Source organism: Schistocerca piceifrons, chromosome X (genome assembly GCF_021461385.2).
Source record: "Schistocerca piceifrons isolate TAMUIC-IGC-003096 chromosome X, iqSchPice1.1, whole genome shotgun sequence".
NCBI classification, from domain to species: domain Eukaryota; kingdom Metazoa; phylum Arthropoda; class Insecta; order Orthoptera; family Acrididae; genus Schistocerca; species Schistocerca piceifrons.
The window spans coordinates 797,745,319-797,772,362 of record NC_060149.1 but is presented as its reverse complement, the minus strand read 5'-3'; the positions used below and the strand labels follow the sequence as shown (position 1 = coordinate 797,772,362).

General features: G+C 40.2%; 1 protein-coding gene across 1 annotated transcript in view; it reads right to left on the bottom strand.

The window, feature by feature from the left end:
• The window catches only part of LOC124721833, a 350,749-nt gene that overhangs the window by 16,210 nt on the left and 307,495 nt on the right, over positions 1 to 27,044 (bottom strand). The window contains exons 5-8 of the mRNA XM_047246959.1: positions 16,251 to 16,478; positions 10,371 to 10,613; positions 9,762 to 9,882; positions 7,751 to 7,930 (exon numbers count right to left, since the gene is read on the bottom strand). Of these exons, the coding sequence (XP_047102915.1) occupies positions 7,751 to 7,930; positions 9,762 to 9,882; positions 10,371 to 10,613; positions 16,251 to 16,478 (772 nt within the window). The remainder of the gene's footprint in view (positions 1 to 7,750; positions 7,931 to 9,761; positions 9,883 to 10,370; positions 10,614 to 16,250; positions 16,479 to 27,044) is intronic.

The following is a 27,044-nucleotide window of genomic DNA, read 5'->3' as shown; positions in this document are numbered from 1 at the left end:
CAAATTTCATCTCATCATCATTTGTAAGCTGCTTGTGGCACTCTTCAGCTCATTCACGCCTTCCTGATAGGACTGCATAATGACTCCAGCATTGGGTTTTGTTTTTGAGTGTGTATCACTATGAGATTCACAACAGACCGACAGCACTGCATGAAAATGCAGACGTGTCATTGTGTTTGGCCATGGGACCTGACCTGGTCTTCAGCAGAGCTGAGGCTGTCTGTTTTCAGATTGATGAGTATTTGCTGCAAGTAGCTGATCAACTTCCAGCAATGGCCCATTTCACAGCCCAAGCCACCCAACAGCATTCTGTGCTCTGTCGTGTGGTTCAGTTTGTGTTGGACAATTGGCCTGAGCATTTGTCCAACAAAGTATCTGGTCTGCTCTACAACTGTTTCTTCCTCTGTCATCAGCTGGCAGAAGTTGATTGTGCACTCCCCTTTAGCACCGATCTGATGACTGCTACACTGTTGTCCCTCTGGTCCTGTGAGCTTGCATACTTGCTCTTCTACATCATGGTCACTGGAGCGTGGCCTGTATGAAGGTCTTTGCACAGCAATTTGTCTACTGGCCTGGCAGTGATTAAAAAATTGAGATGGTCTTTCATGAGTGCGAACAGTACGCTGAGCAACAGGCACCATCACCACAGGCTTACACCCAATGGCCATCGCTCTGTTGGCCATGGGGCCACTTCCACATAGACTTTGTGGGCCCCTTCTGTGGTGCCATATGGTTGATAATAGTTGATGTACTGTCCATATGTCATGCAAATTCAAATGATGGAAGCTATTGCACAGGCTCTAGAGCAGGTTTTTGTGATCGAAGAGCTGCCCCGGATGATCATTTCTGATATTGGCCCACAGCTGCATTTTGGTGTTGTTTCGGACTTTCTGCACTTGAAATGGTACTACTCACCTTATTTCTACTCCATTTCACCTACAGTTAAATGGAGAGGCAGAGTATACGGTGCACACATTTATGACTAAATTAAAGAAGTGCTTGATGGATTTGTCAGCAGATTCAGTGTTGCCTCTGTTTCTCAGCGCCTACAGGACCATCCCACTGAATGGTCGCAGCATGGCAGAAATCCTCCATGGCCATCAGCCTTGGATGCTGCTTCATCTGTTCTCCCTGCACCTTGAACTGAGATGCATTTGTGTCCTTTGCTTTATGCTCCAAGTAATCCTGTCTAGGTGCACACCTTCAGTCAGTGGCCTCGGTGAATACTGGTAACAGTGCATGCAATGTGCAGTCGGCACATGTTCATGATGGATGCTGGTGGGGTATCCCTCTCCCACCATCATAACCAGCTGTGCTTTTGGTGGGACCGTGACCTACCACATTTGCAGTTGCTTTAGCTGCCCCTGGGGCCTAATGCCATGGGTGCGTCTCCGGGTGATGTGCTGTTGGGTGACAGTGACATCAGAATGCAGCTGCCAGACACTCTGGAGCCTCTGCCGGTGTCCAACAGTGGCTGCATGGATACTGCCGTTTTTCAGGGATTCTTCAAAGCAGGTGAGAGGTGCGGCAGCAATAGTCAATGATACTTTGAAGAAATTTGTTTACTGTTTCTTCTATTGTTGTATGTATGGTTTGACTGATGACAATACTACTGTCATCTGCAAAAAAACTGATTCTGCTTGTTGTAAATTATATGGAAGATTGTTTACATATATCAGGAACAATAGTGGACCTAAGACTGAGACCTGAGGAGCCCCATACATGATTTCTCAGCAGTCAGAATAATATCCCTTGATTACATTGTTTGAGTTACTGAGTACAACTGTCTGCATTCTTTTGGTTAGATAGGACATTATCCACTGGTTGGATATACCATTAATCCATGAAACCTCAATTTATCTAGGAGAATATTGTGATTCACACAGTCAAGTGTCTTAGACAAGTCACAGAAAATACAAAGTTGTGTTCTTTTGTTATTTAATGCTTGTTAAATTTGGTGAGTGAACATGTAAATGGCATTCTCAATACAGCAACTCTCCTAAACTTCAAACTGTGATTCACTGAGGATATTATTGTTACTCAGGTGGGATAGATAGATGTCGGGATGTTGCTGGCCATTGGAGTACCTCAACATCATGCAGACAGTTTGAAGGGACTTTCAATGTGTGGAAAAGGATTGTCCTCTTGAAAAAGTGGCACCACAATACTGCTGCGTGACAGCTGACACATGGATGCAGAATGTCTGTGATATGCCATTGTGCCATCAGAGTTCCCCCAATCAATATCAGCCATGACCTGAAGTCAAACGCAGTGACTCCTGGCTCCTGAAATGTAACAAGTTCGAAACTCTCCATCTGTTGTGTCTTCTAATCCCATCAATAATTAAATTTTTTTCTCTAATTTTCTTATTTAGCTTGTACAAGAACATTTCAAAACATTATTTAGTCTGAGTTTCATTTAAATTTATTGTTCAGGACATTATTTTGAATGTGCTGATTTCAGTGATGCAGTTAGTTTCACTAGAAGCATTACTAATTAAATGATAACTAATAGAAGTTTTTACTGTAACATATAATGATACAGGGTGACAATTATCGAACTATGTCAAACAAAATTGTCATAACTTCTGAGCAGTTTGCATTAGGACGCTCAAATTGGCTGTGGGGGATGATGGGAATTAGTATTTGCATGCATGGTTTGGTTTAGTGATGAAGCCCACTCTCATTTGGGTGGGTTCATCAATTAGCAAAATTGGCACATTTGGGGGGCTTACAATCCACATTTCACAATTGAGAAGTCTCTTCACCATCAATGGGTGACTGCATGGTGTGCAATGTCCAGTCACATAATAATTGATGCAATACTCCATGATGGCATGACGACTACCAAACGGTACGTGAAGGTTTTGGAAGATGATTTCATCCCCATTTTCCAAAGTGACCCTGATTTTGACAAGATGTGGTTCATGAAAGATGGAGCTCGACCCCGTCTAAGCAGGAGAGTGTTTGATCTCCTGGAGGAGCACTTTGGGGACTTCATTCTGGTTCTGAGGTACCCAGAGGCCACTGGCATGGACCTCAATTGGCCGCCATATTCTCCAGATCTGAACATATGAAGCATCAACTCATTGCTGCATGTGGTCCTCAGTCAGCATGCGTGGCACCCATCTTGTGCACGACTTCTGGTAGTTCTATGTTTCCATTAAAATTCTGTGAGTGGTACTTCGGGAAACCTCAGGAACCAACGTGCAGAGATCATCCAGGGTGATCCGCTGATCTTCACACATGCTTTGCTCAACCTTCAACACTGTCTCCTCAGAAACTGACGATCTCCAGCTGCTTTGTGAATTCCAGTCCGAACAGCTGAAAACTCTCTACACCACGTAAGAACATTTTTGACATCCATGCATGACTCACCATACACTTGTCAATTGTTGATGGGTTTTAATCAGCGCAGTACCCTTTGCGTTCAAAAACCAAATAACTGCACGCAATTCGCACTTGGTGGTAAAATCTAACAGGAGCTCCATTCTCAATGGCTGCCAAGACCAGACTGAGCACCTCAGCGTGGCGCGCACATGTTTACACACAGCGCATGAAGCACTCTTCATAACAGTGTGACAAACTGCCACACAAACAGAGTTCTGCACTTATAAAAAAATAGGAGACCTTACTTTTGGGATTACCCTCGTACATGTGCTCCTTTAGGTGTTTCCGCAGGAATAAATCCAGGGGATTTAGGTCAGGTGAACGCAGTGGCCATACAACTGGACCTCCATGTCTGAACCATTTCCCTGGGAATGTTCTGTCCAAATACTGCCGCACATTAATTCCAGCATGTGGAAGTGCACCATCGTGTTGGAACCATATCCTCTGCCAAACATGTAGTGGAACATCTTCCAGCACATCAGACAGATAGTTTGAGAGGAATGCATGATACCTTCATGCAGTCAACCGGTCAGGCAACATGTAGGAGCCCAAACACCTGTCATATAATATTCCGGCCCAGATGTTGTTACCAAAGCGAACTTGATATCCATGGTTGTGGGTGACGTGGATGTTAACCTCATACCAATGGTGGGCATTGTGCATATTGAAGACATCCTCATGAGTGAATGCTGCATCATCTGACCATATTATGGTGTTCATGAAGTCATTGTCGGTTTCCTGTAATTGTTGGAACCATTCACAGAACTGCATCCACTGATGGCAATCTGCACGTTGCAGGTGCTGCGTGAAAGCATAATGATAGGGGTGCAGCCCATACTCGTGCAGCACATTAACGACCATGCATTGTGAGACACATAGTTGCCTTGCTACACTACATGTACTACTTCACTAAGTTTCATGGTGTATGACCTCCAGAATAGCTTCCTCAGTAGGTGGAGTACGGTGAGTCCATGGACGACCTCTGTTATGCGATGGTGGAAGGAGAGAACCTGACTCCAGAAAGTGCAGCGCCAGATGATGAAACACCTTTTTATCTGGATGGTGTCGATGAGGATATCTAGCAGCATATTCATGTGTGGCAACAGCAGCCTGGTTACCAGATGCATCAAGGACCAGAAGCATATGTACATATTTATTGTTTGTGTATGCCATACATCTGGCACTCTGGTTTAGAGGTTTACAATGAGAAAATTCAATGTGTGTATGCATGTACATTGGAGTCTGTCACAGGTGCGTTACTCCGCTTGCAACTAGTCCCTGTCTGGTGGACAGCACATACAGTACAAACATGCCATCAGTCCTGCATGCTGTTCCACCTTACGTACATTATGCCTCTGACAGATATTGTTCTGCATGATTCATCCCAACACCACTAATTGTGAAATGTTCGGTTTTGAATTACACTGTTTTCCTAACGGTAATAGACGTGATGTTTCTGCAATCCCATCAATAGAATAACAACAACAACAACAACAACAACAACAACAATAATAATAATAATAATAATAATAATAATAATGCATTGAGATACATACTAAACAGCACGCAGTTACCAGAGTCAATACTGAAAGGCATAATTAGAGGGAACATGGTGATAACATACAAATGGTAACTGAGTTTGGACATTATTTGCAAAGCACGTTGCTAGTCCTACTAGTAACATAAGGACCTAACGGATGTAATGGATCTGAATGAGGCACAAATAATAGTTGGTAGTAATCCATGGGACCACTGGAGGAGGGTACAAAGAAAACAGGTTCTGCATCTAGTAGATGAAGTGGTACTAATAAATTTATGCTCACGATGTGGAAAAGGCTTCTTTCAAAGCTGACCAATCTTCCATTTCTATGACTGTAGTATGTAAGTGCAAATGTTTTCTAGAGGACCCACTGCAATTGATGTTGACAATTAAGATGCCAGATACCATACCACTACATTTACCAAATAAAAAATGTATGCCTCAACCCAGGATGAATCATTGACCTCTTGCATGCTAACCCAAAACTCTATCCACTGTACCAACTGTACAGCACAACTAATATGTGCTGACAGACTTGGTTACCATACATGTGGTTACATTGTTGCCAGATTGGCACTCTTTAATGTCCTTTTCTGCCAGATGTACTCGCCGGATGAAATTTTGTGAGGGACATTTTTTTTATCACTGGCATGTGAGGAGTCATGCTGTGAGGCCTGAAGGAGCAAATTTTGCTTCACCCTGTATTTGATATGAAAATATTTTAAGAACATTTACTTAAGAAAGTTGAACAATAAATTTTACTTTTGTTGTTCAAGATCATTTTATGAAACGCAATTGCTCATTAGTACTGTGTTGGATTTTTTTTTTTCAACATCCCACTTCCAAAAGTATTATACGAGGGCAGTTCAATGAGTAATGCAACACATTTTTTTTCTGAAACAGGGGTTGTTTTATTCAGCATTGAAATACACCAGGTTATTCCCCCATCTTTTAGCTACACAACACTATTTTTCAACGTAATCTCCATTCAATGCTATGGCCTTACGCCACCTTGAAATGAGGGCCTGTATGCCTGCACGGTACCATTCCACTGGTCGATGTCGGAGCCAACATCGTACTGCATCAATAACTTCTTCATCATCCACGTAGTGCCTCCCACGGATTGCGTCCTTCATTGGGCCAAACATATGGAAACCCGACGGTGCGAGATCGGGGCTGTAGGGTGCATGAGGAAGAACAGTCCACTGAAGTTTTGTGAGCTCCTCTCGGGTGCGAAGACTTGTGTGAGGTCTTGCGTTGTCATGAAGAAGAAGAAGTTCGTTCAGATTTTTGTGCCTACGAACACGCTGAAGTCGTTTCTTCAATTTCTGAAGAGTAGCACAATACACTTCAGAGTTGATCGTTTGACCATGGGGAAGGACATCGAACAGAATAACCCCTTCAGCGTCCCAGAAGACTGTAACCATGACTCTACTGGCTGAGGGTATGGCTTTAAACTTTTTCTTGGTAGGGGAGTGGGTGTGGCATCACTCCATTGATTGCCGTTTTGTTTCAGGTTCGAAGTGATGAACCCATGTTTCATCGCCTGTAACAATCTTTGACAAGAAATTGTCACCCTCAGCCACATGACGAGCAAGCAATTCCACACAGATGGTTCTCCTTTGCTCTTTATGGTGTTTGGTTAGACAACGAGGGACCCAGCGGGAACAAACCTTTGAATATCCCAACTGGTGAACAATTGTGACAGCACTACCAACAGAGATGTCAAGTTGAGCAGTGAGTTGTTTGATGGTGATCCGTCGATCATCTCGAACGAGTGTGTTCGCACGCTCCGCCATTGCAGGAGTCACAGCTGTGCACGGCCGGCCCGCACGCGGGAGATCAGACAGTCTTGCTTGACCTTGCGGCGATGATGACACACGCTTTGCCCAACGACTCACCATGCTTTTGTCCACTGCCAGATCACCGTAGACATTCTGCAAGTGCCTATGAATATCTGAGATGCCCTGGTTTTCCGCCAAAAGAAACTCGATCACTGCCCGTTGTTTGCAACACACATCCGTTACAGACGCCATTTTAACAGCTCCGTACAGCGCTGCCACCTGTCGGAAGTCAATGGAACTATACGAGATGAAGCGGGAATGTTTGAAAATATTCCACAAGAAATTTCCGGTTTTTTCAACCAAAATTGGCCGAGAAAAAAAATGTGTTGCACTACTTATTGAACTTCCCTCGTATTTACAGTTCACTTCAGCTTAATAGCCCAACAGCAGAAAGTGTAGCAGAGATGACTTTGGTATGCAAATGTAGTCTGACAGTCATGTACATTGGCTTACTTTTTAAATCTGATACACCAAGCAAAGCATTTAACCTATATCAATAATTTTTTAAATGTGTAAAAGAAGAGATCTAAAGTAGTTCAGCCAGCAGAGCAAATGAAATGTTTATGGGATAGTTTAAAAACTCACTGAAAGTGCCAATTTTTAAAGACCAATACTTCTGGACACTACACTGAATGAAGGCAATTACAAAAAGGCTACCTATGTGCTTCCCTAAAAAAGCAGAAGATTTTTGCAGAAGTTACAGTCTAAAACACTATGGCGTTGGAACTATGTATTGATAAAGATAATTATTTGCTGGTGTAAGTACACCAACTTAAACATAAGTGTAACAATAAAAAAGATAAACAATAAAACAGATAATCAAAGCAAAAATTTTGAAAATGAGATATAGTTAAAAGTAAAAAGTAAATTTGAGTAATAATAGTCATCACCAGGCAATAGAATTTTGAAGCTACTTCATTACTGCAACACCATTTCCTAATATACTAGCAAACTGTAGCTTTTAATTCCAGGCTTACCTTTTTCCAAAGCTATCTGTTAGTATAATTTTGTCAATATGCCACGCAGTTAATCCACTAGACCACCAGCCATTGTAAGCAGTGTACAATATTTGAACTGCATTTGGTTCTTGAAGAACAGGATGGGGAACCACTATGCGAGCCAGAGACTCTCCTGCCTTCAGCTCTTCATCGTCTTTCCTAGATAAATGACAAATTTGACCAAATTACAGCTACAGTGATAATAAAGACATGCAAACAATGGAAAATCCAGGAGACAATAATGGCAATATTATGAAAAGGAAGCATTACTACTCATAATATAGAGGAGACATTGACTTGTAGACAGGCACAAGAAAAAGACTGCTATACATTTGACATTCTTAGTAAAAAGCCTTCTTCTAAATTATAATGGGCAGTAAAGTTAAAACATAACACCCATTACCATGAGACCATGGAATGGTTCCATTCAAAGGTAATCACCACATGCATTAAGACATTTATCCTACCAGGTCATGAGGCAATGAATACCTGTTTCATAGAACGTGGTCAACTTTTGATGGATCCACAATTGCACCCACGCATGCACTTACTTACTCATCTGACTGAAACTGACGTCCATGCATGTCCTTCCTCAGGTGACCAAAGATGTTAAAATTACATGGTGATAGATCCCGACTGTATGAGGATGTTGCAGTATTTCTGAACCAAATCGCTGAAGCATAGCCTTCATCTCATTGGCAAGATGGATGTTGACATTATAGTGCAACAGCACGATTCCATCTGATAGCATTCCTGAGTGTTTTGACTTAATGTCTTGTCACAGTTTCTGCAAACTATTCTCATAGCACTGTATGCTGATTGTGGTTCCACACTCAAGGAACTTGATGAGCAGAGGGCCCCAGCAGTCGAAGGAGGTCATCAAGACATTACCAGAACTTGTGTGAAAGCTTTAGACTTATTTGGCAGGGCAGATGTGGGGTGTTTCCACTGTTGGCTTTGCCATTTGCTCTCAGCCTGTTGGGATGCTGTCGGACGGAATCATCCTGTTGCTCGATAACATCCGATAACATTCAATGAAACAGGATTTATAGAGGTGGCAAAATAGTTAATAAAACCAGTTCAAAAATAACACTTGTAAGGACATATAAAAATACCACAGTCATAAATCAAAACATACTAAAACAAGTAACAGATAATCCCCTCCCCATGGGAGATGTATGTGACAATCAGTCCAAAATGTCAAACCTTGGACTCCTCTCTACAAAAATATAACATGATGGCTGCTGCTTTGTCTAATGGTATCATAGTATTAAGGTGGGTGACTTACAGTTTGTCTCAGCATAATGATGAGGTACTTTACTTTCTGGTATGTAATTTCTGGTGTGTAATTTTGGTATGCCTCATTTCCATGACAAGCTGCTTGTTGCTCCTTTTAGGTTTTTTACTGGGGTCCCTTAACCCACAAGGCAACAGTACACAAATTTTATGAGACTAGCCTCAAATTCAAGTCGTATTCCCCTTGTGCAATAGACTACTGAATATTAGTCCCTTGTTTTAAGTCTACTGTCTTGACACATGTCACTCTCACAATCAAAGTTGAGCTTCAGATACATGCCAGAATCATTTAAACTGAATTACTCTTGTCAGGTTTCGTCTTCCGTTGCTGCATGTAGTGGGTATGCAGGAAACATATTTTTGTACATTCTGTCTATTGAGTTAAAAACTGACTTTGAACATTTGACCTTGTACAATCAGTAGTTTATAAGATAAATATGACATCAAAAGGTCTCACTTGAAGTTGTGTGCTATTTTAATGTCTGCTGGCCTAATGTTTTTTTGTGTTGATAAGAAGAAAGTGTTCAAATCAATACTGCACGTTCAAAGCTGTGATAAATACTTGGTTACACAGGGTAATAACTTTCATGAGGAACAATATAATCACTATTCCAAAGAATTAAGTGTGAAGGTGCTGTTCCTTTTTGTTTTCAACTAATATTTATAAACAAGTCCAATAATTTCCTTTACTTACTGAGTCAGGGGAAAAGTTTCATTTATTTCAGAACTGCCAATGAGTGTGATCTGTATTTTCCCATAAGTAGCTACAGGTTCTGTCTTAGCTGAATTTTCTACCCTCACATGGTACTGATGAGCTGTAAAAGAATGACACTAACATAAATCAGTATCTGTTCATGTAATACAGTTTCTATAACAGGAATATCATGAAAAAAATGGTAATGTTTTAAAGAAACATTACAAAAGAACCATACTGCATGTGAATTCATGATCTTATAGACAAGTTTTGATACAAGTGCATTAACTATGCAAAGTACAGAAATCGCTAATAAACACTGTCACATAAGTGTCTTCGTTCACTCACACAGAAAGTACTATTGATGCCACCACAAAAGAAAACAACCAATGATGTAGACATTACAGAGGACAGAAATGACAAAGCAAGATTCAGTATTTTAAAATTTAATCATTGTTAAAATTCTTATTAAATATAATTAAAGCATTTTATGGTAGTGATTAGCTATAATAAACATGATTAGGGATTTAAATCAACATCACTGAAAGATTAAATGAGCAGTCTACACATAACTTGCAAATAATAAAACAATAACTGAATAGTGCTTACCACAGAATGGTTCTTCATCTCTTGTTATTAGAAATAATGTACCACGGCCATGGGACCGATCTGCATAATAGCCCATGTTGCCACACTGTCGATCACCATTACATGGAAAACACTCTCCTTCCAAGAACTTCTCATATGACTCACAGGGGAAAGCAGGGAAATGGCATCGTGGGGAAACTGAGTCAGTGAAAAATTTGTATGCCCTGCGGTGATTACAGAGGCTGCGACCTTCAATCTCAGAAGCTGAAATACAAATAATCATAAAATAATAACATTGGTCTATCATCACACATTTGTGTCATTTCACATTTACCAGTTATGATCCAGTTTACTTGCTGACCTGACCTGTCATTTTAGTGACTCCAAATTTCTTGCAATCAGTTTCTTTCTATGTCTAATGTTATATGGCAGAAATGAAGAAGCTAAAAGCCTACAATGTATGCTTTTTCCAATCTTCTGTTGTTTAAGTTCCAACAGCCGAAAGTGCAATGTTTGATTCAATACCTGGTGACCATACACAGTCATTTGTTACTGATATATATGAAACTCTCTCATTTGATTCTCTTAGCTATGTAATGTGAGTGCTAATATGCATTATCTGCTGTGATTGTATGTTTTGTTCAAGTGGCCAACTTTTTTATTACTGTTAATGTAATATTACCATCAATAGCTAGATATTTATATTAACATGTATCATACAATCTATCGAGAGGCTACCCTGAATTTTAACAGGGAGAGGATGGTGGGTGATGATATTAGTTTCGTAGTGAATGGTAAAACAGCTTTGAGATCTCATTTCAAATATCTCTGGGTACACTTGCTACTAGTCAATGGGTGTTACATGTTCTGGCTTTCTTCAGAGTGATGGTATGTTTCTACATCTGTTTGTTTGGCAGGGCAGGTTGCAAGTTCAGTTCGCAAAATTTTTCTCTTAGGGGAACAGGGTGAGGGATGAGCAGCTGCCACCCCCTGCCCCTCACTGGATATGTCTTTGTAATATATTATTCTTTATTAGGCACTAGGTTGCATGTGTAATTAAAAAAAAATACTGCAGTGCCAATTCTTTCCACTATTTATGATGGAAAAACCTTCACTGTGTACATTTCATTTCATGCTGCAATAAGTTCCAGTACAATTTTGTGGCGACGCATCTATACCACAGGTGTAGATAGAACATTAAAACTGCAAAAAGGTCCAATCTCATACATAGTCAACCTTAAAATAGAAGGAATCATATAGTCCTGCTTTTAAGGAACTCACGTCAGCCCTACTGAAAATATACGTCTATGAATTGCTATGACAGAGAACATTCAAATACTTCCCTGGTACCATGATATTTAGCTGCTTCCTGTATCACAGCTGAGATGCTCCACTTTGGAGGTGAAAACCAATAAATGCACTGAAGCTGTTAATATCTACCAACTGGGCAACAGAAATAATTCCTGAAGAATGGAAGGGAGCAATTATATGCCCTTGCTTCAAGAAGTGTGATACTATACAAGTATTCAGCTGCCAAGAGAGTTAATTACTGGAATTTGGTTATAAAGTCTGTACAACACTGCAGCTAAATCACATGAAACCACTGACTGATGGAATTGTGGACCCCTATCAATGTGGCTTCATCCCTGGACAATCAACTTTTCATCACATATTTACCTTGAGGTAGCTGATAGCAAAATTTTATGAGCTCAGGCAGGAATTGCACCTCATCTTCATTGATTTTCAACAAGCCTATGACAGCACTGACTGCTCCATGTTACACAAAATATTGGAGGTATTTTACATCCAATTGAAACACATCTAATTTTAGCTTACTACTCATCTTGTCAAGTACAGTTTGGCAACCAACTTTTGCCGCCATTCAGTATTCAAAATAGATTGAGACAAGGAGATAGTGGTTTGGGCACATCTTTCAATCTGATGTATCCCTTCCTAACCAAGTCCCCCTACTGCAAAATGCTCAAGGGGACATCCAAGGACACAATGGAAGTATAGAGTACCAACAATCCTCAAACAAGTGGAGCCAACAGAAGAGTCTATGTAACTATACCCATATAATATTACATTGAATTTAGATGTAATAATTAAATGAAATGAAAATGCTGCAGTAGTATGAAAAGAGGTATGTTACAATGCTTATTTCATTCTTACACTAAACATAGGTTTGCGTTTCTGGGGAAACTCAATAAACAGAATCAAAATTGAATGTAAATCTTCATGTAAATACTATTTAAGATCTCAGGCTTGTTGTTACCATGTTTATATAGGATTTAAACACATTTGTTCTTTAAAATAAGTATCACTGGAGACTGTAAGAACAACCTTGATATTCATGGATATAACACCAAACAAAACAAAAACTTTTACTTGATCCATACCAACACTTCCTTGTGTCAGAAAGCTACTTCCCATATGTGTAAACTATTCCAGCTCAAGTGCCTACCAGCATTTGGGCATCCAGGGATACAGGTGGGCAAGGGTGCACAAACAACTGATGTGAAGCAGTAGCCTGTGGTATCGTAATGCTGTGAGTGAGAGGCTGCCGGCAGGCTACATGAAGGGGTGACCTAAAGGTTTATGCATATACAGAATGTGTGCAACAGGGCTACCTAGCAGGGTGCCTACCTCACCTGAACCTGCTTGTATGTGAACAGAGGGGTGCCTGGAGGCACTCCTGCCTGACGGAACAGTTCTGGACTATACCACATATTGGAGTAAAACTCTACAGCAAATACTTTGTACATATAAAAGCAGTCACTGCTTTCACTCCACCAATGAAAATTTCAGTCTGTAAATTGTATCATACAATGAAAACTCTAATTGTACCCATAAGCTCATGTAGCAAAAAGAGCTCTGCTTGGTCAAATGTGGTGAAGCAACAAGTGTGGGGATGGAGGAGAATTCAGCCTATGTTTCTGCCTGTTCTGCTCTGGGCCCCATTTGTATCTCAGTGACTGCAGCAGCCACATCACATCTCAGTAATGTGTATCCAGGAACCAAAGTTAGTACTATAATATTAATACATATCAATAGAAATGTATATTGTGTGACTAATGGGTTGTATATAAATCAACATCTCACCTCTACCTGTACATATGCACCTAACAAGGATATAACTCGACGTGCCCAGTATCTAGTAATTAAGCCACTAAAGCAAATAAGAGGACCGATAAAATAAAATACAAAGTAAGATTAAATTCCAGAACTTCTGGTAGGAAAAGCAAATGAAACATTTATGTAATGGTCATTATGTAATAAAAAGATATTGAAGACAAAGAAAATAAATAGTATTATTTTTCAGCCGAAGGAGGGTAAATAATACAATGAAATTAAATGTAGATGAGAATCCTGTAAATTTTGCTAGGAACACAACATTTTTAGGGATGAATATTGACTGCCAATGGAAGTGGAACGAGCACATTATGCAATAACAGTCATGTTGTTAGTGCACAAGAGCAAATGCCGTGTAGTTACAGACTATTCTATGTACACAGTCTGTAGTTATGAAATAATTTATTTGTGGTATCAGAGAATAGTCAGGATCACCACAGAAATCTGTCTAAAGTGATGGGTCTTATGAGTAAATATACCAATCCATTATACATCTAATCATGGAACAAGAGACAGACTTATACTCATCAAGGAAAAAAAAAAAAAAATTCAGAACAGTAAGTCTATTTACCAGGGAATTGAGCTGTACAGTTAATTATCTAAAATGTTAAATAGATAACCACTAGTAACATAGAAAAAAGACAGTAACAGCATAATACACAATGTAAAATAAGGACTATTTAGATAACATGCAGTAGGAGCTGTGAAAATAAAACCTATGTTAGCTACAACATACTTTCACTACATTGTGCATATTAGTGGGAAATTTCTTCCTTCATTTCAGTGACTGCTTCACAGACTGTACCATCCGGATTCTTCCCACAAACACCAACTTTTCTGAATTACACAGGTGGGAACTCTCCCTGCAATATATCCTATGTTCTCGTTACCCTCCTGGCCTCAACCTTCATTAGTAATTGTCCTTACCCATCTTGCCCCTTCCCTGTTCCCATTCCAGCATGACACAGCCCTCTATTCCACCAATGCACCCAGTCTTTTTACTTCTCTTCTTTTTCACTAATCCCCCCTTCCCCTGCCCTTCATCTATCCTCCCGACTGCACTTAGATGCCCTACTCTCCACCTCGTACCTGCACGCTCCCAGCAGCACTTTACTGTCTACCACCACTACCCTGCTATCCCTCCCTCTCCCTGCCCCAGCCTCCTTCTTACCCCCACTCGTTTGCCCTTCCCATAATGCACTGCTGCTCGCAATCTGGCTCCAGCTGCCAATTGTAGTCGTGTGTGTGTGTGTGTGTGGTGTGTGTGTGTGTGTGTGTGTGTGTGTACAATCTTTATGCTGTGCATTTCTGTGACTCAGCATCTATGCTATATGGTGGGTAGCAACTACCCTTTTTATTATATTTACCATTCCATCCTGGATTTCCCATTGTTTGATCATGTCTCCTACCCATTCTTTTAAATTACATATCCATCCAAAAACAACAAAACTTGACAGTTTCTCATTCAAACTATAATATAGGTTTATATCTGATGAGTTATACACACACATTGGTGGAAGGCATCAGTGAGACACCAGCAACAGTAAATTTCCAGTTTGCAATAAGGCATTTTGTACATTACCACAATAATCAAGCAATCGTCGGGACACTTTCAACTGAGCAGGAAAGCACAGTGGTTAAAAAACTGGACTTGCTTCAGGAGGAGTGGAGATCAAATCCTTGTTTAGTTATCCATATTTAAGTTTTCCATGGCTTCCTCAAAAGCACTTCATATGAATGCTATGAAGGATCCTTTAAAAAGGCTACAACCAATCTGCCCACTCCTTACCTAAGCCGAATTTGTTATCAACCTTTTATGTCTTTGTCATTGAAGGGACATTAAACAAGTGGCAGTTTGATACATAGATCCATGTGACCTGTCTTTACAATGATCTTTGAACTTAATTGATGTCTAGTTTTGTTATGTGTTGTTATGTTTTGTGATCATGAAGTGAATAAAGTATATCATTATGATAAAGTGGTGTTAAATGTTATTATCTCACTGTAATATCATTACTCGCCACAGACTCAGTTTTCCTTCCTTTCAGTTTCAACAGAAAAGTTATTAATTTCTTTATGGATAATGATATTCAACTTTCAAGACATTTTATTTCTTACCCAATCACTTACACACAAAATGAAGAACATCAGTTCTGAAGATTCAAGATAATTTCATCTTCTGAAGTCTAGTCTGTTTTTCTTCAATATATTGCTTTCTCACCTATTAAAGAGTGCCTGAAAATTAACTAAAACACAAGAACATGAGGCCCACCCACAGAGCCAAGTGTGTTAATGTGCTGCTTCTGGGCTTTGGTGATGTGAGACTGCCCCATATTGAAACCCCCTCTTGGATTAACAATGAGGACTGATAAGCCCACCAGTCTGGATATAGTTTTTAGGCAGTTTCCCACACCCAACTAGGTAAATACTGGGCTAGTAACCATGTCCCACATCAGATACAAACTGTGTAAACAATTTGAAAATGTTCCCATACTTGAACATGGGATTTAAACTAGGTGCAGACAAATGGGCTATACAGATACCATTCTTTGGGGAGTGGTGGTGTCAGGAAGGGCACACAGCCACCCACTGTTGCTTGCCATATAACAAAGGTGACCCAGAAGAGAAGTGGGAAAGGACAAGGAAAAAGAAGGAGATTAGAGCACTTTTGTCACTAACAAAACTGCAAGAAAATAAGAAGACCAATTTGAATGTACCAGCTACTGTCTATTAAGTCACTATATATCAGAAAGTGTAAATGATACTTACACCACAGTATGTCACTGACTGCTCCAACAAATAAGTTGCTACATCCTTTCTGCATTCTGCCACCATTTGGATAGAAATCTACATCTCCCATTGGTTGCCATGAACCTAACCCTCCAAGAATCAAATTTTCTCCATTAGAATGGATAACATCAACAAACATTGCATCACTGGAGTCAAGACGGGCATGTGGATCTTGGCTCTCAAATAAGGGACCTGCTGGATCCAATCCTGAAATTATAATAAAGAACAAAATATGATTCTGGTGTATGAATAATTTAAGATTTTTTTGTTATGTGCACTTCAATTTACACAAAACATTGAAAAATGTATGATGTAACATAATTATGTGTCTCAGGATGGATCAAATGCATGCATGTTCATTCTCCCTCCCCCCCCCTCCCCCAACCTCCCCCCTCTCAACAGAAAACACACATGTTGTTTTCTCTTCATACTATGAAACTTGACTGGTAGGAGTACTGATCTTGGCAGAGGTGGGTGATGGTGGTGAGGAAATGGAAGAAGCATGTTTTGGGATGGGGACAAACAATAAAGGAAGGGGTAAGGGAAGACTGTGGCAGAGTGGAACATGTCAATGCATGCAGGTAAAGCTAATAATTCATATTAATATTATAATACTTCATTATTTTAAGGACATCTTTTGAATATCACCTAAAAAAGAACACTTTCCCTTGGATCAATGGAATGTGTTTCATGTAGTGTAATATAAACAGTAAGAGGTCACTATCACTGTTGCAGTTTTCTGAATTGCAAGGGAAGCATAAAAGTTGATTGTCAATACTGACTGATGTGTAGCACTATGATTGATGGCATACTGTGTAATCATCAATGATGTAGCATTTGCAGGCACATATCACCACATGTCTGCATAACCGAACATTAGTTATGGACCTATGGATCTTATTATTCATGACATGCTGCAGTAAGCAGCACATCAGTACTGCCAAAAGGATACTAACTGTTTATCAGTGAAGGAAAAAAATAATATTTTGATACCCAGTGATTCCACATATGATAATGTTTGACTGAAGGAGGTTAAGAGTATTGTTACTCACAAAATATTGTTGCTATATTGTTGTATTTCACATAGTATATGCAGTGAACAATTAGCGACATTGTGATGAGATTGAAAACTAGCAGAGACCTGGAAGGAGAACACAGTCTCTATTCTGACATATTTTCTAGGTATAGTAGTGTAAGACCAAATTATGTTCAAGTAAACATGCAAAACAAATGCATCTTTGTGTGAATATTCTATAAATTCCTTGGATCTAGCTTGAGAGAGTTTCATGCACATGGGTCTTCAGGTCTAGTAGATTTCAAGAATTTCTGAATTGATACCGAAGAAAAAGCAGTGGCATGTGAGCAGACATAGAGTCAGTCAACTGATTTTTTCCCAGTTACATTAAGGTATAAGTGATTCTATGGAACATGAGTATTGAAAGTAATAGAAAATAAACACTGAGTATTGATGACATAAACTAAGTTCTAGAGCTAATGAACAAATTCAAATCAGTTATCAACAATATTGACATAATCTACATTTTGGTGCTTTCAGTAACAGCTGTAGCTCTTATGGAGCCCTATGTTCCACATAGCATTGTACTGCCATGATTGACTTGGATACATATTTTTCGTGCATGTATTGATCAAACATACTCCTGAAACACAGCATACTTTGACATGATGATACATTTTATGTAATCACAAATCTTGAACTTTGCCACAAGGGGATGGCTTGTGTGCCTCAGTGATACATGTAGACATACCGCAATTGGAACCACATTGGAGGGATATCTGTGAAGAAGTCAGACTAGTATACAGTTCCTGAAGAGGGGCAACAGCCTTTTCAGTAGTAGCAGGGGCAACTGTCTGGATAACTGACTGATCTGGCTTTGTACACTAACTAACATGGCCTTATACATTGGTACGGCGAACAGCTAAAAGCGAGGGAACCTAATGCCATTGTATTTCCCAAGGAATGCAGTTCTACTATATGGCTTAATGTTGATAGTATCCTCTTCAGTAAAATAGCCAGAGCGGAAAACAAACACCCATTTGAATCTTGAGAAGGGGACTCTTCAGGAGTATGCTGTCATGAAGAAAATCAAAACAGGCATTCTAAGGGTCAAAGCATTGAAATTTAGATTCCATAATTGGGTAGGTGGGCTAGAGAATTTAAGAAGAGAAATGAATGGATTGAAATTACATATAGTGGGAATTAGTGAAGTATGATGGCAGGAAAAATAGTATTTCTGGTCATGCGAGTACAATGTTACCAAGAAAAAATCAAATAGAGATAATACTGGAGTAGATCTAATAACGTGAGGGCAAATCAGAAAGTCTTTGCCCCTTCTTTTTTTAGCCAAATTACAGCTGTAAATGCGAGGTCAACATATCCATTACCAGTGTTGGACCTTTCTTGGTTCTTGCCGGCCTTATCTGCTGGTAGCTCCATCAGTCAGTTGTTAAAGATGGTGGTTGTGCTTCACACATCTGTGGCGTTAGAGAAACAAAGTGTGATTCATTTTCTGTGGAGCAAGGGATGAATGCCCATCAAGATCTACAGGAAAAAACAGCCCACATATGGGGAAAGCTGTCTTGCTTTGAGAATTGTGAGGTGGTGGTGTTGTGAGTTCAGCAAAGGCCATAAAAATTTGCACAACAGTGAGTGGTCAGGGATGCTGCATTTGTCACTGACTGATGACAACATTTCCCTTGTGGATGCAATTGTGAAAGCAGATCAGTGTGTGCACATCACAGCCATTTCCCAAGAGCTTGGAATATCATGAGCTTATGAAACGACATTTATGGGTCCTTAGGGTACTGGAAGATTTCTTGTCAGTGGGTGCCTAAGCAGCTGGATGACATGATGAAAGGCAAGTGAATGATGTCTTCACTGAATCATCTGGAACAGTACTCTAAGAAGGGTGAAGGTTTCCTGGACTGCATTGTTACTGGTGATGAAACACTGATACTGCATTTCATGCTGGAATCCAAGCAGCACAGCATAGTATGGAAATATCGGGTGTGCCTGTGGCAAAAAAATTCCATTCAGTGTTATCTGTTGGGAAAGTGATGTTAATGGGCTTCTGAGATAGCCGTGGACCACTCCTGCTGGATTTCATGCAACAAGGGGCAACCATCAATGCTGACAGCTATTGTTCCACACTGTCGCGTCTGAGGGCTGCCATCAGGCAAAGGTGCCAAGGGATTCTCAAGATGGACAACATGGTTCTACTTCACAACAATGCAAGACCACATGTGCTAATCAGAACTGTCAAAAAGCTATGGGCATTTCACTGTGAGATTCTGAACCACCCATCATACAGTCCACACCTTGTCCCTAGTGATTTCCTCATTTGCAGACTACTGAAGAAGTCCCTGGCAGGACAGCGATTCACTAGTAACAATGAAGCCAAGACAGCTGTCTGATGGTGGTTCCACAGTCAGCCAGATGAATTCTACCACAGAGACATCTCAAATTTAGTTCTGCAATGGGACAAATGTGTGAATCGGTATGGGCCCTATGTGGAAAAATAGTGTAAGGTATGTAGAATAGGACATACATTTGTCATTATGTGTATGTATCCTACTTTGGTTAATAAAAATAGGGGCAAAGACTTTCTGATCTGTCCTTGTAAAATGAAAATAGGAATGACAGTGAGCTATCACGAATAGCATAGCGAATATATTATCATAGCCAAGAAAGACAGAAAGCCAACACCCATCACATCAGTAAAAGTTTACGCACATCCTGGTTCCGCAATTGAAGAAATTGAAAGAATGTATGATGAGATGAAAGATGTTGTTCAGAGCATTAAGGGGCATAAAAATTTAATTGTGAGGAGGTGAAAAGGAACAGAAGGAAAAATTGTTGGAGAGCAAGGACTGGGGGAAAGTAATAAAAGGGAAAGCCGAGTGGTATAATTTTTACCTGAGAACAATTTAGTATTTGCTAATGCTTGGCTTCAGAATCATGAAAGAAGGTTGTGTGTGTGGAAGGGATCTGGAGGCATCACATGATATTAGGTAATTACATAATGTTAAGAAAGAGATTTCAAAATCACATTTCAAAATGCTAAACATTTCCAGAAGCAGATGTGGACTGTGACCATAATTTATTGGTTATTAATCCATATTACAAGTGAAGAAATTGTACAAAAGTAGATGTTAAGAAGATGGGATTTGGTTTAGGTTGAAATAAGGAGAGACTGTTAAGAGTTTCAAAGGAAGTGTTGGACAATAATTGACTGAAACAGGGGACAAGAATACAATGAAAGAAAAATGGTTAAATTTGAGAGATGAAGTAGTGAAGGCAGCAAAGGAACAAATTGGTAAAAGACAAGTCCTAGCAAAAGTTCTTGGACAACAAATGACATACTTAATGTAACTGATGAAAGGAGAAAACATAAAAATACAGCAAATGAAGAAGGTAAAGAGGAATACAGACACCTAGAAAATGGGACTGACACAAAGTTGAAAATAGCTAAGCAGGAATGGCTAGAGAACAAATACACACATCAAAAAAAAGTTTAGCGTCACCTCAGTTCTGAGAGCACGGGAACCTGTACAGAAAATTGGAATAGAGATCAACATAAACATCATTTTTGCCCTTTTTGTTGCTCATGAAAACCACACACTGCATGTTGTACCACCATACAGCGAGACCTTGAGAGGTGATGGTCCAGATTGCTGTACACACCAGTACCTCTAATACCCAGTAGCATGTCCTATTGCATTGATACATGCCTGTATTTGTCATGACATACTATCCACAAGTTCATCAAGGCACTGTTGGTCCAGGTTGTCCCACTCCTCAACGGCGATTTGGCATAGATCCATCAGAGTGGTTGGAGGGTCACATCATCCATAAACAGACCTTTTCAATCTATCACAGGCATGTTCAATAGGGGTCATGTCTGGAGAACATGCTGGCCACTCTAGTCAAGCGATGTCATTATCCTGAAGGAAGACATTCACAAGATGCACACGATGGGTGTGGAATTGTCTTCCATGAAGACGAATGCCTCACCAATATGATGCCGATTTGATTGCACTATCTGTCAGAGGATGCAATCACATATCATACTGACATTATGGCGCCTTCCATGACCACCAGCGGCATACATTGGCCCCACATAATGCCATCCCAAAACAGCAGGGAACCTCCACCTTGCTGCACTCGCTGAACTGTGTGTCTAAGGCATTCATCATGGCCAGGTTGCCTCCAAACACGTCTCCGACAATTGTCTGGTTGAAGGCATATACGACACAGTGAAGAGAACATGATGCCAATCCTGAGCAATCCATTCAGCATGTTGTTGAGCCTATCTGTACTGCACTGAAGGGTGTCGTGATTGCAAAGATGGACCTCGCCATGGACATCGGAGTGAATTTGCATGTCATGCAGCCTATTGTGCACAGGTTGAGTCATAACATGACGTCCTGTGGCTGCACGAAAAGCATTATTCAACATGGTGGCATTGCTGTCAGGTTTCCTCCGAAGCCATAATCCATAGGTAGCACTCATCCACTGCAGTAGTAGCCCTTGGGCAGCCTGAGCATGGCATGTCATCAACAGTTCCTGTTTCTCTGTATCCCCTCCATGTCTGAACAACATTGCCTTGGTTCACTCCGAGACGTCTGGACACTTCCCTTGTTGAGAACCCTTCCTGGCACAAAGTAACAATGTGAATCTAATCGAACTGCGTTAATGACCTTCAAGGCATGATTGAACTACTGACAACATGAGCCACTGTGTACCTCCTTCCTGGTGGAATGACTGGAACTGATCAGCTGTCAGGTCCCCTCCATCTAATAGGTTTAGTGACATCTCTGAACAGTCAGAGGGACTGTGTCTGTGATACAGTATACACAGTCAATGTCTATCTTCAGGAGTTCTGGGAGCCGAGGCGATGCAAAACTATTTCATATGTGGACATAGCTTTAGAACCTTGCATACATATATGAAATATGTGTGCTACCTATGGGAAAATCACTGAAACTTTTGCAGTAAACAGCTGCAGGTGTGTGAATGTTAAGGGAGCAGATGCAAGTAAAGAAAGGAAGGGTGAATGGTAGAAGTAATATATAAAAGCTTTACAGAGGAAATGAACTTGATGATAACATTATTGAAAGGGAGAGGGCATAAGATAAATGGAGATGGGACATGTGATACTTTGAGAAAAGTTTGACAGAGCAATGATGGATCAAAGTCGAAAGAAGGCATTTGGAGTACATGACATTCCCTCAGAATTCTTGAGATTCATGGGAGAACATACCATGACAAACCTTTCCATCTGGTCTGCAAGATATTTGAGACAGGCAAAATACCCTCAAATTTCAAGAAGAATGTAATAATTTCAGTTCCAGAGGAGGCAGGTGTTGGCATGTGTGAATATTATCAAAGTACATATTTAATAAGTTATGGTTGCCAAATACTGTCGCAAATTATTCATAGAAGAATGCAGACATTTGCAAAAGCAATCCACAGGGAAGTTCAGTTTGGCTCATTGAGAAAATCAGGAATACACAAGGCAGTACTGACCTTATGGCCTATCTTAGCAGATGGGTAGAAGTAAGGCAAACTTACATTGATAGAATTTGTAGATCTACAAAAAGCTTTCAACAGTATTGACTGGGACACACAATTTTAAATTTTGAAGATGGCACTGACAAAATAGAGGGAGTGAAGGTTTATCTATAACTTGTACAGAAACCAGACTGCAGTTAGAAGAGTTGATGGACATGAAAAGGTGACATTAGTTGAGAAGTGAAGGGAACAGTACTGCAGCCTACTCCCATGTTATCTGAATGCTGAGAGAGCAGCAAAGGAAAGCAAGGAAACATCTGGATTGGTATTTAAAATACAGGGAGAAGAAAGTAAAACGTTGAGGTTTGTCAATGATGATGTAATTCTGTCAGAAATGGCAGAGGACTTGAAAGATCAAATGTACAGAATGGATAGTGTCTTGGAAATAGTTTATAAGATGAAAATCAACAAAAGTAATGGAATGAAGGTGAATTAAAACAGGCGATGCAGAGAGAATTAGATTATGAAACTAGGCACAAAGAGTAATAGATGTGTTTTGCTATTTGGGCAGCAAAAGAATCAAAGATGGCTGAAGTGCAGACAGTATAAAATGTTGATTGGTAATTATAAAAAAAAAATTCATGAAAAAAATAAATATAAATTTAGATGTTAGGGATTTATTTCTGAAGATACTTGCCTGGATTTTAGCCTTGTGCAGAAGTGAAACATAGATGACAGATGGTTAAGACAAGAAGAAAATAGAAGTTTTTGAAATGCAGTACTACAGAGGAAATGCTGAAGAGTAGATGAATATGTTAGATAACTAATGAGGAGGAACTGAATGAAACTGGGAGAAAAATGTTTTGGTACATCTTGATTAATGAAGTGATTGCTTGATAGGACATATCCTGACAATTAAGAAATTGTTAATTTGGTAATTGAGAGAAGTTTGGGGGATACAAATTAAAGGGTGAGGCCAAGGCTAGACTACAGTAAGTAACTTAATGTGGACGTAGGTTGTAGCAGTTATGCAGAGATGACAAGGCTTGGACAGGACAGATTAGTGTGGAGAGCTGCATCAAATCAGTCTTTAGATTGGAGACTACAGCACTGTACAGCCTGATGGATCTGATTAGACAACTCACTTTCATTCTTCTGTGGTGTAGTTTCAAGGTTCCTTTCCTCATATCAATCGCAACTGACAATGTCAGTGAGGCAAGGATGCTACACATTTGGCTTCTGTGTTGTGGAATCCTATTTTAAACAAACTGCAGTGAATGATGTGCTCTGAAATATGTGTCCTTTTTGCATTGCCATTTACTATGCTGTCCATAGTGACTACTACTGTAATGTCCCTGTTCTTCAACAAGATGGAGCTAACCAACATACTATTGATGGGAAAAAGGTTTCTGTGACATTTAATTATGTAAGATACTGCTGATGGCAGCAGTTGAATATTTAATGATCCCCACCACCTTCCAACAAGTGTGACATCATTATCCAACCTTTATCAAATCTAATTAAATCAGCAGCTTTCATAGTACAATGGACATCATGTGAAGGTTTCATTTCTCCATGTCCTCAGCACTCAGTACATACTTTTCATTAACCATAATGTGATCTTCACATGACCTAAAATTGATAACTCCCATAATAGATAGTGTTCATACTGCTCACTATTGTCACTGACTCTCATTTTACAAATTCCATGAACAGGTTCTTATACTATATCTTTCCATGTCTTCAACTCTGATTATTTCAGAGAAGAAAATTTGTTTTTGCTGTATTCCACTTGAAATTGTGTGCTTTCATACAGTGGTAGTCTATTCCTCTCCTTTGCAAAATGTACCTGCTGAAGAACTGCACCCAGATGAACAATATGGATTCAGGAAAGAACATGCCACAACACACCAACTCGTCCACCTTGTGCAAGAAGCACTTCATGTCCTCGAAGTTCAGGAGTACTTTGAGCTGGTATTTCTAGACGTTTTGAAAGCATCAGCTCTGTGTGGCATTTTCAGTAGGATTTTGGAACATCTACTGTGTTCAAACACATTTATTACCTTGAAGAAAATGATCTTGACATACAAAGTTAGCACAGATTCAGAAAATATCACTCGTGCACAACACAACTAGCTCTTTACTCTCACGAAGTAACTAGTGGAATTGACAGGGGATCTCAAATTGATTCCCTTCCTCACAAGGAGCTTCTAATCAAGTTGCATGTATATTCACTATTGTCTCAGTTGTGGGGCTGGATTCATGATTTCCTGTCAGAAATGTCAAAGTTCATTGTAACTGAAGGATCGTCACTGAGCAGGACAGAAATGATATCTGACTTTCCCCAAGGAAGCGTTGTACACCCTCTGTTGTTCATAATCTATATAAATGACTTAGGAGACAATCTGAGGAGCCTTCTTAGATTGTTTCCAAATTATGCTGTCATTTGCCATCTAGTAAAGTCATCAGAAGGTCAAAACCAACTGCAAAACGATTTAGGCAAGGTACTGGTGTGAGATCAACCATATGAGCACTAAAAGGAATTAGTTAAATTTTCGTTGCACAATAAATCGCACAAATCTAAAGACTGTCAATCAACTAAATACCTAAATTACTGACAAATTAAATTGAAACGCTCCGATAGATCATGTTGTGGGTAAGGCGAACCACAAACTGCATATTATTGGCAGAACACTCAGGAGATGCAACAAATCCATTAAAGAGACTGCCTACACTACGTTCGTCCGTCCTATTCTACAGTACTGCTGTGTGTTATCGGATCCTTACCAGGCAGGATTGAGGGCAGACATGGGAAAAGTTCAAAGAAGGTAAGCTCGTTTTGTACTATCGCGAAATAGGGAGAGTGTGTCACAGATATATTACGCAACTTGCGTAGCAATCATTAAAACAAAGACATTTTTCGTTGCGGCAATATCTTTTAACGCATTTCATTCAGCAGCTTTCTCCTTCAAACGGAAAATATTCTGTTGACGTCCCTGTTGTTATCATCGTAATAAACTAAGAGAAATCTCAGCTCGCAGGGAAAGCTTCAAGTGATCGTTTTTACCGCACACTGTTCGGGAGTGGGCAGGTAGAAAAATAGCGTGAAAGTGGTTTGATGAACTCTTTGCCAGACACTTAGGTGTGACTTGCAGAACAGTCGTGTAGATGTAGATGTAGATGTAGATGTAGATGTAGAGGTGTTCCTCCTGTAATTGGGTGACCCTTCCAAATGCATGTCTCCTGAAATCCTACCTCTACGGAAGGAGCTTCCATGTAAGGGTCAAATGAATATTGTCAAATCGTCACATCCTCATGGGACTGCCTCAGGGTTCTGTATTCGGCCCACTCTTGTATACCCTTTACACAGTGGACATGCCGAAGGCAGGGCACGAACCCCTCGTGTTCAAAACCACCATACATCTTTCTCAGTCAAGTTACGAGTTTGTAGAAGAGGACATAGGTGATGTACAGACTGACTGACCGATCCTGTTGCTCTGGAACTGCAAGATTAAAGATAAACCTTTCTGGATTAACTTTGTGAACTGGGGCGTATGACATCCTCCTACCTTTTCTGGGCAGTTCTCTCGCTGATGTAGTGTCACGCAGCAGATCTCACAGTATATTGGAACTGTTCAGAGCTGCTAACAGTCTATGTGGCTACGATGGTATGTGTGGATAGTTAATTTACGGGGCACATTGAAAAGCAATGCCTCCGAATTTTTTATTCCGTTCTCAGTATTGGTTGAGACTACATGTCATGCGTATTATTCAGTCGACTGTCCGGCTTCAATGACGCAAGTTGCAACCCTCTGCCTCTAGAAAGCTCCGAATTGTAGTTGACAACCGATTTCTCACACACAAACAGCAGTTGACGGGCGTTGCCTGGTGAAACGTTGTTGTTATGCCTCGTGTAAGGAGGAGAAATGCGTACCATCACGTTTCCGACTTTGATAAAGATCGGATTGTAGCCATCGCAAATGCGGTTTATCGTATCGCGACATTGCTGCTCGCGTTGCTCGAGATCCAATGACTGTTAGCAGAATATGGAATCGCTGGGTTCAGGAGGGTAATATGGAACGCCGTGCTGGCTCCCAACGGCTTCGTATTACTAGCAGTCGAGATGACAGGCATCTTATCCACATGACTGTAACGCATCGTGCAGCCACGTCTCGATCCCTGAGTCAACAGATAGGGACGTTTGCAAGACAACAACCATCTGCATGAACAGTTCGATGATG